This window comes from Vigna angularis, chromosome 5 (genome assembly GCF_016808095.1).
Source record: "Vigna angularis cultivar LongXiaoDou No.4 chromosome 5, ASM1680809v1, whole genome shotgun sequence".
Taxonomy (NCBI): domain Eukaryota; kingdom Viridiplantae; phylum Streptophyta; class Magnoliopsida; order Fabales; family Fabaceae; genus Vigna; species Vigna angularis.
This window is the reverse complement of record NC_068974.1, coordinates 36,680,979-36,696,841: the sequence shown is the minus strand read 5'-3', so window position 1 is coordinate 36,696,841 and position 15,863 is coordinate 36,680,979. Positions and strand designations below refer to the sequence as shown.

The 15,863-nt window shown below is 34.0% G+C and overlaps 2 protein-coding genes across 3 annotated transcripts; one reads left to right on the top strand and one right to left on the bottom strand.

The window, feature by feature from the left end:
* The first annotated feature begins 1,770 nt into the window (after positions 1-1,770).
* On the top strand, positions 1,771-5,464 carry LOC108339761 (calcium-dependent protein kinase 24). The gene is made up of 8 exons (XM_017576963.2): positions 1,771-2,586; positions 3,271-3,394; positions 3,514-3,657; positions 3,775-3,927; positions 4,052-4,167; positions 4,265-4,432; positions 4,681-4,914; positions 5,011-5,464. Exons 1-8 carry the CDS (start codon positions 2,038-2,040, stop codon positions 5,149-5,151), a joined length of 1,629 nt encoding a protein of 542 aa, XP_017432452.1. The 5' UTR covers positions 1,771-2,037; the 3' UTR covers positions 5,152-5,464.
* Positions 5,465-7,114: 1,650 nt separating this feature from the next.
* Positions 7,115-14,859, bottom strand: LOC108340471 (probable E3 ubiquitin-protein ligase ARI7). 2 transcript variants are annotated; one of them, XM_017577880.2, is made up of 15 exons: positions 14,389-14,857; positions 13,617-13,741; positions 13,339-13,447; positions 12,496-12,586; positions 12,081-12,253; positions 11,374-11,481; positions 11,192-11,280; positions 10,321-10,428; positions 9,901-9,991; positions 9,690-9,779; positions 8,933-8,980; positions 8,568-8,639; positions 8,141-8,240; positions 7,931-8,057; positions 7,115-7,823 (listed from the first exon to the last, which is right to left on the bottom strand). In XM_017577880.2, the coding sequence occupies exons 1-15, from the start codon at positions 14,554-14,556 to the stop codon at positions 7,553-7,555; spliced, it is 1,770 nt and encodes a 589-aa protein (XP_017433369.1). In that variant the 5' UTR covers positions 14,557-14,857; the 3' UTR covers positions 7,115-7,552. The 2 variants fall into 2 exon arrangements, with proteins under 2 accessions (XP_017433369.1, XP_052733984.1); XM_052878024.1 differs by lacking the exon at positions 11,374-11,481 and having other exon boundaries at positions 14,389-14,859.
* Between the last annotated feature and the right edge of the window lie 1,004 nt (positions 14,860-15,863).

Sequence of the window (15,863 nt, the reverse complement as noted above, 5' to 3'; positions counted from 1 at the left end):
ATTGTTTTATCCTATATTTGAAATTTTAATACAAGTTACGTAGACATGAATAGAACCATAAAATAGGTAATTTATGGATAGACGAGGCACAAACATATTTTTTCATGGAAGTTAAAGATTTTGACATCGAAAGGAAATATGTTTTACGATTTTTTGAAATTTCACACTAAATATTTTACATATTGGTTATATTGATGTGAAGCATTCATCGATCACTACTAATTACTTTTTATCAAATGAATGATATTAATTATAAGGAAATTTCTTCTTAACCACTACTTTTTATTTAGAATAAACTCAAATTTATTTAAAATGATGGAAGCTTTAGTAATATTATATTAATTTATTACTTCCTATTAGATCATTTAGTTTTTATAATAATTTTTTTTCATTGAAAGAATGATAATATTTCTCTACTCCTTAATTATTCCTTATAAAGCATGCATATGACATAAAAAAAAAAAACCAAAATTAAGAACTATATGGGATGAGTTACAAAATTTTCAGTAGATCCTTCATAGATGAATTTCACAACTATAGTAGACAAAACAAGCAGATGAAACATGCAAAACCAGCAAACGACTTCATGCATCATAAACAGAGGACCAGACGATAAACAATACTAGAAGGAATGAAAGAAACAGTTTTATCAAATCATTTTATGAAAAAATTTAGTTCCACTATAAAAATGATATTAAACTTAACCAATTCATAAATACTTTGATTTTTTTTTTTGAAAAAAACAAGTTTTTACATACCCTAAGTGTTGGTTGCCACTAAGATACTCTCGAGAAAAAGATTATTAAAAAAAGTAATGATATCATAACACACTTTTATATTCATTTGACACAGATTACAAAAATAAAATAATAATAAAAAATATAAAATTTTGTATTATTTCAAAAAAAAAATAAGTAAAATATAAAATATTTAAGTGTGTCAAAAAATCTTCAATTATAACGTGAGTTAGAATGTTTCATTCTGATTAAAAATGAATATTATATATCAATAAAATGACAAAAAATAATGTATATAAGTAAAATGATTCATTAGATCGAGAGATGTGTACTAATCTTTTATATGAACTTGTTAGTTGATAACAAATCTCCTAATATCTATCCTAAAAAAATCTAGTGGTACCAAAGTTGTTGAGTAATTCTGCTAACAAACTTTTATAAGTATAGTTTTAAGTAGATGAATGGTTACCACTAAAATAATTAGAAACACTCTGAGAAAGATTGTTAGGAATTTAAAGTAGATTAAAAATTTTACTGTGTAAAAATAAATAGTGAGCAATATATATATATATATATATATATATATATATATATATATATATATATATATGGAAAAAATATATTTAAATTATTTTGATGTCGATTTTTAAATAAAAACTTATTACGTGTGTAGCAGAAGAGTTGGCAATAAATGAATTCTCTAAGAATCTAATTATTGAATCCACTTTCCATTTCATTTATTTATATAAAGTAATTATTGATTATCGTTTTATTATGTTATTTATTTTTGGTAAAGGAACATCCAAATAAACCCTAGCAAAAATAACAAGGAGAAGTGATGATGAAAATGATGTGCAGAAGAAGCTGGAAGAGAATATTCCGTTGTACGTAGTCGTTTTGCATGCATTTCCTTTTCTTGACCAAAAACGTGAAAAAGAAATAACAGCCCTAAGAAAATGGCGGTTCTCAATTTTCCAACTCATAAATCAATGCCTGAAATCCAAATATAGCAATATCTTCTCATTCCTATTCTCCATTTCTCACCATTTGCAATTTACAATTCCCAATCTCCTACGTTTCTCTTGTCTTCCCATGGAGATTGGGTAACACAACGTAACTCAAAATCATCACAACCCCTTTGGATTATCATACATTACTACAAACGCATACGATATTGCTATTCTTTTTCTTATCATTCCTATTGTATAATCCAAAACCGAACATTTTCCGCAACAACGTTTTTTTCTTCTTCTCGTTTGTTTCAAACCAACGTTGTTCAAGTTATTGAAACCTATCATCCATGGGAAGCTGCATTTCAACGCAAGGCGTGAGGACACGCAAGAGGGTCAAGCACACGAGCAAACCCTCGTCGCCCCGACCCCACGGACACGGGCACCTGCCAGAACAGACGACGCGGAGGTCGAGCGTGGTGGCGCCTAGGTCGAGCGTGACGGCGCGTCCGCTGAATGTGGTTGCGAACCCGAGTCCGGGGAACATATTCGATAAGTACCAGTTCGGGAAGGAGCTGGGTCGTGGTGAGTTCGGCGTGACTCACCGCGTGGTGGATTTGGTGAGCGGCGAAGCGTTTGCGTGCAAGAAGATAGCGAAGACGAAGCTGAGAACGGAGATTGACGTGGAAGATGTGAAAAGAGAGGTACAGATCATGAGGCACTTGCCTCGGCACCCCAACATCGTGGCCTTCAAGGAGGCTTATGAGGACAGAGACGCCGTTTACCTCGTCATGGAACTCTGTGAAGGTGGCGAACTCTTTGATAGGATTGTTGCTAAGGGCCATTACACAGAGCGTGCTGCTGCTAATGTTGCCAAAACCATACTTGAAGTTTGCAAGGTACCTACCTCCCCTTTCGTTCTTTTCTATGTTGTCTTTTTTTCTGAATCTTGGTTTTTTGCATTGGAATGGAAATGAAAACTAATTACGTATGCATGATGAGGATCACCATTCATGATTTCACGTCACGCATGTTGCAGTTTTATTATATTCGTATAAATTGAAGAACTTGGTTTAATTGTCATATCATTTGCACCGTGTAATAATTTCTTGCATGTACTTTGTGAGATAGGCTGCGTTTTCTTGGGTGTGTTGAGACAAAGTGCAACATATGGGTTTTTTGTTTGCTTTAGAAATATAACTGAATAAGATAAAATACAATTAGAAGCAGGAAATTATCTTTGGACGCCTAGAGAGGGAAAAGCGATAAAAAGATTGTTTTAATTGTTTCAATTAAAAAGGGGTTAAGGGATTGGTGCAAAGTTCAATTTTTCTTGCATAAATAACGAAGTTAAAGAAAGAAACACTTCAGTTTTTGTGCAGACATGCATGCACTTTCGCAGAGTGGGGAATACTTGAACTTGAATGTGAGTATTTCATGACATGATTTCTGGAAGTGTCATGCTATTTTGTCCTGTTTTTTTCTTTCTTTCTTGGAAGCTAAAACTAGAACTTGCGATCTTATTTCTTTTTTTCTGTTTATCTCCCATTAGTGTATAAGCCTTTTTTGGGTACATTTTGCAGGTGTGTCATGAGCACGGAGTAATACACAGAGACTTGAAACCTGAAAATTTCTTATTTGCAGATGCAAGCGAGAATGCTGCACTGAAATCAATTGATTTTGGCCTTTCTACCTTCTATGTGCCTGGTATAGTTTACTTTATGATTTTACGGGAGTACTACTACTACTACTATCATTATTGCATGGCCCTTTTCACTGTTAATATCAAACAAAATAAATAACCAAACTTTACCATTTGGTTACAGGTGAACGATTCAGTGAAATTGTTGGAAGCCCTTATTACATGGCTCCAGAGGTTTTAAGACGAAACTATGGACAAGAAATTGATGTCTGGAGCACAGGTGTAATTCTTTATATTTTACTTTGTGGAGTTCCACCCTTTTGGGCAGGTAGGTCCCCTTTTGATTCATTCATGTGAACTAAGCAAGAAAATAAAGTCAAAGTCTCCTTTCAGAAAGTTTAATTGTTTCATGGAGTTCCTTCTGATGATGGGATTATTACTACAGAAAGCGAGGAAGGGATTGCACAGGCGATCATTAAGGGTAAAGTAGATTTCACAAGAGATCCTTGGCCTAAAGTTTCTGATGAAGCAAAACATCTAGTTAAGCGCATGCTTGATCCAAGTCCATTCACACGGATAACAGTTCAAGAAGTTCTTGGTATGTGCTACAGATTTCAGGCAAAAGATAATTCTGTTTTCTCTATATTTTTAAAAGCAATGCATTGTTTTTTATTTGATCACATGGAAAAACTGTACTGATAGTTATGTTCTTCCTTGATAAGATCATTCCTGGATACAAAATAGGGAGCATGGTCGAACTATTTCTCTTGGAGACCAAGTGAGAATGAGGATCAAGCAATTCTCCTTGATGAACAGATTCAAAAGAAAGGTTCTTAGAGTAAGTTTTAGAGTATGCCTCTTTAACTAGAGGTCAGTAATATTTGCTACCTTAAATTTAAAGAAGCATTGCATACGTAAATGGGTGTTCTCCTCAGGTGGTGGCGGATAACCTGTCAGATGAACAAATTGAAGCGTTTAAGAAAATGTTTGATATGATGGATAAGGACAAAAACGGAAACTTGTCATTTGAAGAGCTCAAAGATGGTCTTTCAATGATTGGACACGCCATTCCTGATCCTGATGTCCAAATGTTACTGGAAGCTGTAAGTGTTTAACATATCAGAACAGCATAAACACTTATTTGATACTTCTATTTTCTCTTCTATTACACCTTTTCTTATCACATCATGTTATTTTCAATATCTAAAAATCAAAAGGCATGCATGCATGCAAATGTGTGGGAGAAGAACTCTGATCGTATACATAGATAAGAAAATACAAGAACTCTTTCAAAGTTCATAATAACCTTAACAAAAAATTCTCTTGACTATATTGCTCATGATGACAACAGGCGGATGCTGATGGAAACGGCACCCTTAGCTATGATGAGTTCATCACAATGAGTGTTCACCTCAAAAAGATCGAAGGTGATGAACATCTCACTCAAGCATTCCGTTACTTTGACAAGAATCAGACCGGATATGTTGAGTTCGAAGAGTTGAAGGATGCCTTATCAGATGATGAGTCGGAAGTGATGAACGACCAAGTGATCAAAGACATTATAAATGATGTTGACTTGGATAAGGTAAGAACTGCTATCAAGTAAAACTTGTCCTAGTTATAATATTCACCTTTCTTAAACATTGGTTATGCATCTAACTGTTTGCTTTGTTTGGTGAAGGATGGTCGAATCAGTTTTGCGGAGTTTAAGGCAATGATGAAGACAGGAGGAGATTGGAAAATGGCCTCTCGTCAGTATTCAAGAGCATTGCTGAATGCATTAAGCTTCAAGATGTTTAAAGACACTTCTACCAGAGTGTAAAAACCAACTATATTTCATGAGGGGTAGGCCAAAGTTCTCAGTTAAATGCATCCTGAAACAGGTCTAAACTCACATCACATCATATATTAAGCGACCTTCTGTGATATTTTGAGCTGTGTACAGTTTGGTTGCTCAATGGAAGCCAGCATGGAGAGAGAAATGAGCTCTTGTCATGTTGTAATCTCTGTTAACTTCATTTTTTTTCATTGGTTAATTGTTGTGGAAATCAGAAAATCATCAACTGATATTGGAATTTGTCTTGGAAATGGGACATTATAAGAAATGAAATGCAGAAATAGTGACATTTTGGTTAGAGGCGGTGTCGAGTTTTTTCCTCCATTATACATCAAGATTTTCCAATTACGCGTAAAAACAAAGAAAGTTTTAGATATGATATTAGATGTACAGTAAATATTTGTGCAGCAAAAATGGTTTATTTGACCACACCAATTATATGAGATGTATTTCACCACATCGAATTCAGCTTGCTTGTGATGAATTGATGTTTGTAATGCTTTGTATAGAGAAGCCCAGTTAAGTGTGGTGAGCTGCATGTTATGTAACACAGTGTAGTTAATAGATTATTTTACTATTCTAATGTAGCAGGGAATCCAAACACATTTTAGTGGCGTAGACAACTGACATTCGGAATCGCCAAATGTATTTTTAAACTTTCCAATACACCAAACGAAGAACATGATTGAACTGAAAAAATGTGGATTAGATTCAACTGAAGTATTTCCTAAATAAACCTTCATTTTTTCTGTTTTCAACTTTCGTATGACAATAATAGCAAAGAAGAGTCTACAATAACTAACCTTAAATTTTGTATCTTTCACAAATAGGTTCCCATTTTAAAGTTTTCATCAAAATCAATTTTGAAATTCTTCATTTTTTAATTACGAACTAGCCTGTTGGAGATGGTTACTATCATTGAAACGTTGTGCTATGTTGGCTGGTCTGGTGGTCTAGTGATCTAAAAAAGATTCGATTCGACAGTCTTCTTAAAATATCATTTTATTCTTAGAGAGAACATATATGAAAATAATTACATTAGTTTAGGTGAGTAGGGAATGTTGGTTCCACTGTGTGAAGCTAGCTTTAGGGGTCTTGAATTGCTACTTAAAGGACAATGGTAGATCAGCAAAGGTGAACAACAACAATAATAATAAAATAATTGATCATATAATTCTAAGTATATGAGAAAAATATACAAAATGAGAACATTTATTTGTAATTTCATGGAGTATTTGGTCACATGGGTGAGCTAAGAATTCCTGGAGATTTTAGCACCGGAGTGAAAAGAAGGTGGTTGCATTGGATATCTATAGGAGATGCTTGGTTAAGCTATCAGTGGTATCCATATTAATTTCTGATACAGAAGGGTTCTTCCCGGTGCTCTGTAAGAATCTGCTGCTAGACAGATGGAATATAAGTCATAAAAATGCACGTTAGGGAGTCCACATCAAATTAGTGTGCTTCACGTTAGCATTTGGCCCTGTTTTTTTTGTTAGTGTTGCTGTTCACAATGGCCCCATTCCCCCAACAAACAGGGACCACTGTCCAAGGTGACCATCGGTTGGACCAGGATGCAAATAATTGCAATTCTATATGTAGGGTTTATCAGTGTAATTATGTACAGGGTGGTTGATAAGCATCTTTCTCAATGATGTTTAGCCCCGTTTTCAAGATGGTTAGTTTGATGTTTTTAACTGCACCTGTTAGTTTTCTGCTATGTTGTTTAACCCAATTTTTAATTGACAGTACATCACAGAATCTCCACACATTTAACCGTTAAACTTCGAAGTAACGAATCGATTCAGTTTTTATTAACCATTTTATACTCGTCCTACATAAAAGGGAATACAAACATCAGTAGCACCACATCGACTTTGGGTCGGACTTAGTTTGGATATACATCATACATCAAACATGACAGCCACAAGAGTTCGCAAAGGTGCCATAAATTTAAAGTGATACTGTATAACATTTATTGTAGTCCCTGATCATTTCTTAGAATGTTATCAAACTCAGCTTATTACACATGACTAACCCTAGGTATCTTGGAAGCTGCCAAGAGACCACCTGAAAGGGTGGGCACAAACAAACATATTTGTGTTCATCTCCAGCATGTGTTACGATGTTCAGTTACAAATGGCTGTAGTAGAAAACCTCGTTAAGTAAATAAGATAGAACATTATATACATCAAATTGGGGCTGTATTGAATAGGAGGGTAATTTTTCTTCTGCCTAACTCATTTCATCCTGTTCACATAGTTAAAGAGCCTCATAAAACGGAGAGACCGCATATGTTAAGACAAATTGAGGAATAACTCCATCAAAGCTTCTGGCGAAAAGGTATTGGGCAGGACACAAATGTTTGAAATGTTGAACGGATTTTTCATCTACGCTGTTGATAGCACATCTGGCATGTTGTGGCAGATTTGACATTTGCATAGGTACAATGCTCGCAACACCAATGACTATCATCATTCATTCTGCTGGACATGCTGGTTCGAAAAGTTCCCTTTACTCTTCCGGATCTCCCTTTACTGCTACCAGCAGCATTTTTTGAGCTCGTTGCTCTGCTGAAGGAAGCTCCATTACTATCCACGTCAGATAAACCATTCTCTAACGCCCTTACCAAATTCTCAAAGTAGTTTCTAGTCACACTGTCAAAACATTTGTACCAGAAAATGAATCTTTAGCCAAACAGATCATGAATAAATAAAAACCCGAATTCAAGGCAAATGCTTAACAAAACATATTTAATATATACCTAGTCAATCCAGCTAGTTTAGTACGAAAGTCATTGAATTCTCTAGATGGCTCATCAGCACATAGGAATGGCTGAAGTTCCTTTTCTGCACATTGATGAAGTCTCTCCAGGCCAGATTCTGCTTCACCTGAAAACAAATTATAGTTGAGTATGTTTTACAGAGGAATCAGAACAAACATTTATAACTAAATTCAAGTTGAAAAATAGAACCTTGTAAGTACTCAAAGAACTGTTTTTTCGCAAGCTCATGCTCGGGTAAGTAGAACCCGTATGCGTATGTCCATTTCAGTACTCTTCTACATTCAATTATCTGAAAACATTGAAACACTTACTAGGAAGGAAGCCATCTATTTCACCCCCAAAATGAATTTTATGAAATAATGGGCCTGCTGACATTGAATTTCCCTACAGTTCTAATAATAACAAAGAAAAATGTAAAAAGATTACTAGCACTAAAAGTTCTCACAAAATCACCAGTTTCAGAAAATTGTTGAAATGTTTAATGACTAGCTAAAGCATTTGAAACTATCTGCCACGGGCAGATGAACTGGTCTAATTTTACAATCAAAACCCTGTTAAAGCTTTAGATAATACTACAAATCAAACTGAACAAAACATTAAAAAAACAATAAATTACTTGTAGCCAGGCCTCCGTAATAAACTTAAGCTGTGACTCAGGCTGACACTGTATGTCACTAAGCTTCTCAATCTGCAAGCCAAAAATAGAGAGAGGACTTGTGAGCAAATAACAGAAAAATATTATAGATAGATTTAGGCTTATGACATGGAAAAGTGAGCTACTACAGTACTGTGTTAGAGAGTGCATATTCATGAAAACATATATATTAAAAGTGCAAACAATGTTTTTTCAGTTGCCAAAAATTACATTCTAACGCACCTAATGTGAAGGCTCCATGCTACGTGAAGTGCCAAAATTACATGCAAGCTAAGAATTTTTTTTGCAAACAATATGGCTGAAGATGACAGATATATATAACTTACATGAACAGTTTGCATCTGCTGCAGATCTGCAAGAGCTTTTTGCCTTGACTGTACACAAGAAGAACCATATTGCACTGTTATATTAATACTTATAATCACGTAAGAAATATTCTTGGGTTTAAGATGCATATACCCAGATAAAGTAACAATGCTACAGAATACAGCTTAAAGTAGAGAATGGAGAACAAATCAATGTCCGTAGCATATAAAGTATAAACCACTTAAAATTATCCAGCTAGCAGTCTTCTTCATACAAACTAAAATCCTCTTAAAACACTCCTCATTAAATCAGAGGCACAACACTGTCAAGGACAGAAGATGTTTTTTTGGTATTACATCTCTAACATACCCAATCACCCAAGACAACTTCAGTTAGATTTGAAGCATAGAAAATGAATAAACCCGCCTATCTAATGCTGAAATTTAACTTCTTTTTAGTTGAAAGAGAACACTGAGGATGGAACTTTAGATGATTTGGCTACAGACACTAAGAAACTGATATTCCAAAAAGCTTAAGTAGTTAGGTAGGTAAAATTGATAGGTTTCTTTTTTAATCTAAATACCCAACAATCCAACATTGACATAATACGAAGATTATGACAAATAAAGCATAACATACTGAAATAACACTGGACTAATAATTTAGCTCTCAAGATTGCAGAAATACAAGCAAAATATAAATTATGGAAGAATAAATTCAGAAATTGCTGAAGTCAAATCCCTAGAACGCGACTACTGAACAGTAAGTGGTGCATACAGATTGATTGCTGGCCCACCGCTCATAATAATGTGTGTATCTCTCCAGTGAATTCTTTGCCATTTCCCTTCTTCTTTCAGTATCATCATACTACACAGAACAAAATTTAACTCATAAGCAAATACCATCATCCCAATAGATGTGGAGGGAACAGTGAGCTAATTATAGCCAGAAACCTGAATTGGGAGTAGTGTACTATTATGTCCCTTACCACTCCTTCTTGTTTAGCTGTTTCATAGCGATTGCAAGCATAAAAACCCCCAGTTCTTTCACCGTGGTCTGACCATACACCAAGGCATAGCCTGTGTAGATAAAATATTTTAAATTCATATATGCTCAAACCATTTGAAAACAAGGCCCCCCTCACTATTTAAATTTATATCTCTTCCCCAGTAAGAAAATAAACACCACCACTGTTTTCATGATCCAACCTTCAACAAAAATGATATTAAAAAAAATGCTTTAAATTGTCAAGTGTCCTAAAATTTATTCTATCAACAAAAAGCATAGGTTCTCTCAAGTCTCAACTATCCAAAATACCCTTGTTTTTTGTCAAATGCTTAGAAGGGGAAAAAGAATGAAGCATGTAATTTGTTAATTATAAAGGGGGAAAAGGGAAGAGAATGCATACCAGCAAAACTCATATTTACAGGGCGGTGTGCAAGTCATGTGCATGCACCCTTGATTTTTTTCAATTGGTCGCTTGCACTTGGGACATGGCTTTGAATTAGCAAGTATCCTGAAATTCATCATATCAACAGAAAGCTTAATCTATGAGGTCTCAAATACCCAAAAAAGCACCGGTTTCTTAACTAGTTACATAAATGTAGCACATAGAGAAAATTCGAGGATCATGAAGGAGATGAAAAACTATACTCATCCCGTTGGAAATTGTCCACCCAGACAGTTAACCACTATAACCATTACACAACTAACCACTTGTGAAGAAGATTATTTAACCATTAGTATCACAAGTACATGTTAATAATCACATACAAACTCATTTACTTTCAAGCACTTGTGAGGTAAAGTTAAGCATTTCAATAACCTGAACACATTTTTAACTACTTACAAGACATATTTAACCATTAGTGTCACAAGCACAAATTGACAGCTGTATACAATCATATTTAACTATTAACCTCATGTGACAGGTGGATATTAGGAGAGTCTCTGTGGTTCGTTAAACATTACCCATATACGATCCCAATTCCTAATAGTCCACACATTATGAATTGTTCTGGACAATTTGCAAGGAAAACCCATATATTAAGTAAACACTATTGTGTATTTTATTTCTTTCTCTCCTTCAATTGATGGAATCACACCCCTTAGCCATCATATAACCTGATTCAAGCATAAAATTTGTGACAACTTTCACCCCTCAAAATACTCTACATTAAAAGTGTCCATTTTTTTGAAATTAGATATCTATAGTTCTAGAGAGCATCGCATTATTTAAACTACTAAAAAAATTGTTATCAAAACTCAGAAATCTCTACCAATTCATGTTTTCAGATTCTGCACTGTTCTTCAAAATCCACTTTGCCACAGTCCCACAGTCTACTGGACGATGAGCCTCCTCAGTGCACTGTCGATCCAATTACACATCAGTTGGCTAAATAAATAAAAAAAATCTAAAACTCAAAACTATGAAAATCTGAAAAATCTATACACAACGTACATTCCAACAAAAACTATATGAACAGAGGCAAGAGACATCGTAATTCCCAACACTAACAGCATCAAAAGTGACAGCACATTCACAACCTGGAGCAGGACACCACTTGGACTGGACAGAACAAAGAAAACCAATAAAATTATTACGACAATCATACAATGGAAGATATATATTAATAATGATTAAGAAAAGTAGAGTTGAATATTATCACAGTAGATAAATAGTGAACCATTAACTACATAATTTATAAATTTAGGGTCCGTTTGTTAAACCTTTGGGAAGTTCTTTCAGGAATGTATAAAAGAGAGATTTTACAAAAAACAGAAGTTTTCTTCCATTCCGTTACAACTAGAAAGCATACTGTTGATGAACAGGCAATTATAAACTTGTAACTACAACTCGAAACAGCTTCTCAAAATAATCAGAAATTTAAGTTTTCTTTTCAAATTCTGTTTTATTTTTTTTTTCTAAAAAGATTTAAACAAACAACCCAAAACTTCTGAAATGATTTTTAAGTAAAAAAATACTGAGATAATCAGGCTCTCATGTTTAGCTAGAGTAACATAAATACGCAAAACACTTTATTCAACATGGACACAATTGTGAACATGTTATGAAAATGAATCAGAAAAACATAGTCGACGGTACAAAAGAAAGTGAATATCCCCTTCACTCACTATCCACTTCATAATTCCATATCTAGGACACACCTTCTTATTGTCTTCAATGTATGACCTAAGAAGATAACGTGCATATTTCTGCTTATCTTCATCAGATTTTAGAAGACTAATCATATCTTGACCGACAGCAGCACCACAAGTGGGATCAGGACATCTCAGCATCAAACATCCGGGACCATCACTAATGGATGTGCTGATATAGCCTAGCATGTCAAAAAGCACAGAAGATCGTAATATGATAGAAAAAGAAAAATGGTAACAGAAGGACATTAAACAATATATACAGTAAATCTTCTAAGCTGCCTGCCACTACCCACACCCATCCACACAATTAAAAAAATAAAATAAAGAAAATTGTAACCAAAGCCAAAATGCGTTTTATCACTAGATGCTACATTATATCTGAGATCACAAAAGGGTCAGAGTAATATCACACAAGAAGCACCTTCCCAGCATGAGATACAGTAGGGATGACCACAGGAAGCCATTTCAATTCTAGCCCGAGGATAATTTTCAAAACAGATACCGCAAGTAAGCTGGCCACAGAAAAATGAAAATAAAAATAGTTAAATACAAACAGAGCCAAAGAAAAAGGAGAAAATGAAATCAAATCCAACAACTAATTGACCAAGTCTAAAACCTATAAGGCTCATAGCCTCAGACTCTGCCATGGCCACTTGACTCAACACAGACTGCCCAACCCAATGCAACAAATTCCCAAAATATAGGACTAGGGCATCATACACACATCATGAGAAGACAGAAAAATACTCAAATGAAATGAAATATAACCAAGATGAACAAAAAAAATATCTAAATTGATAAATAATACTGTAATTCTTGTATAATTACCATTTTCCTATAACGATCATCAAATAAAATATCATGAGACATCATTTTACAAGGTAAGCACTTGGTCTCTTTATAAAAATCCATAAACATATGAAATCTCTTATAAAAGAGGTAAACTTACTTTTTCAAACAACTTACTATGTTTTACACTTTTTTATATAGTGAGCTTAACCAATGATAAAAACTTAGAGCCATTATTTTTTAATATTTTCTGTTGTATCTCAAGCTGACTTTTCTAAAAGTTAAAAAGATGTAACAATTTATTAGGGAAATTAGTGAGAAAGGTGTTGGCTAAGGTGTCTGAATCACCAAAACAAAAGCTAACTGGCCACCAAATGAAAAGTGTCTTAAACATGTGGGCAGTATTTGTTACAAACATGTCTAACACTGAGACTTCAAAAAGGACCTATTTGAAACTCATGCATCCATATCTCACCTCTCTAGTATTATTATCATGCTGGACAATTGGCTTCTCCAACAAACCAACTGATTTTCTGACTTGTTCTTCATCAGCAAACCATGCATCATGCACTCTACTGACACTCCTGCAACACCAACTCCTCTCTTGAGTATATTAATATACAATGCAGTGAAAATCTAACATATACAAACATAGTGCAGAAATGAACGTTTGGAACAATCGAAGAAGGTATGATCAGTTAATACAGCGACAAAAAAAGGTACCCCAATGAGGACTAACACAAACTGAATTACCAATTGTAGTAACGAAGTAGTATGCTTGCAAAAATTCTTGATATGGAAAGAACAGTTGCTACTCTAGTGACATCTTCTTCCTGTCTTTGTTTGATGTCGGATTCCTTCAAAATGGTAAAATTTTGCTGAAATGAAAACCGAAATCTAAAAATTAGTGGGAAACTGATATATCATTGCGAAAAAAAAAAAAAGAGAGGGGAGCCTCCAGTAATAACACAGCTTTTTGAACTGGAGATTGTAGAACTCAGCCTCGATCCATGCCAACCAAGAAAGGACAAACGAAAAAAATGCATTTTTTTCATGAATATGCGGAAAAGAACCTTAGAAATAAGAAAATCATCTACCAATTGAAACCAACCTCCTCTTCTCTCAATATACAAGAAGAAAATAATCAGTGAAGCAGAGTTGAGCATACATTTCTGTCACGCCATTACTGAACAAGTAATACACTGACCTAGTCCAAAAACTACAAATTGCACCCCCAATTTCCCTAATAGTCATGAAACTGGGAAGAACATCGATCAATTTATTCTCCAAAATCACAAAAATACTACATCAGCTCACAATACAGAGCCGTGAAAATCGACATTTCAATTTCCAAAATCACAATTTCAGACATTTTATTGTAGCAAAAACAATATTGATTGGCTAGTAAGTTATCTACGTCCGTTAACCATATAAAAAACCAAAAAATCAAAGTGATCCAGATAGACAAGATTCTCGCATTGAAAGAAAAGAAAAGAGAGAGAGAGAGAGGGAGGGAGGGAGGGACCTCAGGACGACGAGACTCAATCCTGTCAGCTTCTTCGAAGTAATCATCGGCCTCATCGTCGTAATCGCTGTAGTAGTCCAAGGGCGCATCCTCGGTTTCGCCGCTGTAGAAATCGTCGTCGAGGGAATCGATGTCGTTGGCGTCGTGCATGTCATCCTCCGACTGCATCGAGGAAACCTAAGGGAAAGAAGAATCAAGAAGGCAATAATCGGTGTGCAGAGAAAAGGGGAAAAATCTAGGGCAAGAGAATTGGGAGATGGAAGAAAGAAAGGGAAGAATGCGGTTGTTCCCCTTGCTTCGATATTTGTCTGGTTTTTTGGGGGAAGCGAAAGGGAGAAAAGGAGAAAGGAAAAAATATGGTTATAAATAGTGAGAAAATAGAAATTAGGAAGAGGGAGAGATATAGAAGGGTAATTAATTATTAGGACCCAAAAAGAGGGGAAGAATAATGAAGAGAGAGGAAAAGAAGAGGAAGAATGGAAAATAGGAAAGTGAGAAGAGAAGGAAACTATCAAAACAATCCAAACCAAAGGAAGCTTGAGCAGACAGTTAAGTCACCTACAGAATAAAGAGAGAGTAGATTATAGGGCTTAACCAACCTAAATGCAATTGTTAATAAGGTTATTATGCTAAATAAGTCACTTAGTTTCCAACATAATACAAAAATATTTTGCCTAATTTTTATTCTGTAAATGTTAAAAAAATTAATGGTTGTATAAATAAAATACGACTCATTAATGTGATTTACATGGTTAATAAAATTAATATAAAATATGGATGTAAATTAAAATTAGTAGTTAATGTGTTATAACATGGTAATATGTTTCTTATATTTTGAAAATGCATTAATATTTTTCCTATGTATACTGGTTATGAGAAAAAAGTTTTATTTTATATTATGAGAAAATATCTTTTGTAATTATAATTATAATATTAAGTACCTGCACCACCATGTGTCTTTGTGTGAGCCTCTTGTTTGGTTTGTGTTGTTTTTTGCTTTTTCTTTTTGTTATTGTTATTGTTAGTGTGTTTTTTTAGATTTTTTTTTAATTAGTTGAAGTAGAAATAAAAAATGAGAAAAAAAAATATAGTAGAATATTTTTGAAAGAGGCTTTTTATGTTTCTTTGTATCGTTAAAATAATCGAAGAAGATAAAAATATACAGGTTAAATGGTGAAGAATTGGAAAATTAGTTACAAATAGAAAGGTGAAATGATAGGAAAAAGTAGTTATTTATGGATGTAGTTAAAAGAATAAAATATAATAAATAATGAAAATATTATTGCTACACATATTATATATACATTTTTTATGGAATTTTCTTTATCTTGTTATTGTTTAACTATTGGTCTAGTTTTCTTTGTATTGTCTAACTATATATTTAAATTATGTATATTGTTATTTGTAATTATATTTTATTATAAGATATATAATTTAAATAAAATATTAAGTATAGTTCGCTCAACTAATTGTAA

Coding starts and splice junctions, on each gene's coding strand:
- LOC108339761 (XM_017576963.2), top strand. CDS start 2,038: ATGGGAAGCTGCATTTCAACGCAAGGCGTGAGGACACGCAAGAGGGTC. Junction 2,587..3,270: donor CCATACTTGAAGTTTGCAAG/GTACCTACCTCC, acceptor TACATTTTGCAG/GTGTGTCATGAGCACGGAGT. Junction 3,658..3,774: donor AGTTCCACCCTTTTGGGCAG/GTAGGTCCCCTT, acceptor TTATTACTACAG/AAAGCGAGGAAGGGATTGCA.
- LOC108340471 (XM_017577880.2), bottom strand. CDS start 14,556: ATGCAGTCGGAGGATGACATGCACGACGCCAACGACATCGATTCCCTC. Junction 11,281..11,373: donor CATATAGTTTTTGTTGGAAT/GTACGTTGTGTA, acceptor TTGGATCGACAG/TGCACTGAGGAGGCTCATCG. Junction 10,429..11,191: donor GAATCTGAAAACATGAATTG/GTAGAGATTTCT, acceptor GATGAATTTCAG/GATACTTGCTAATTCAAAGC.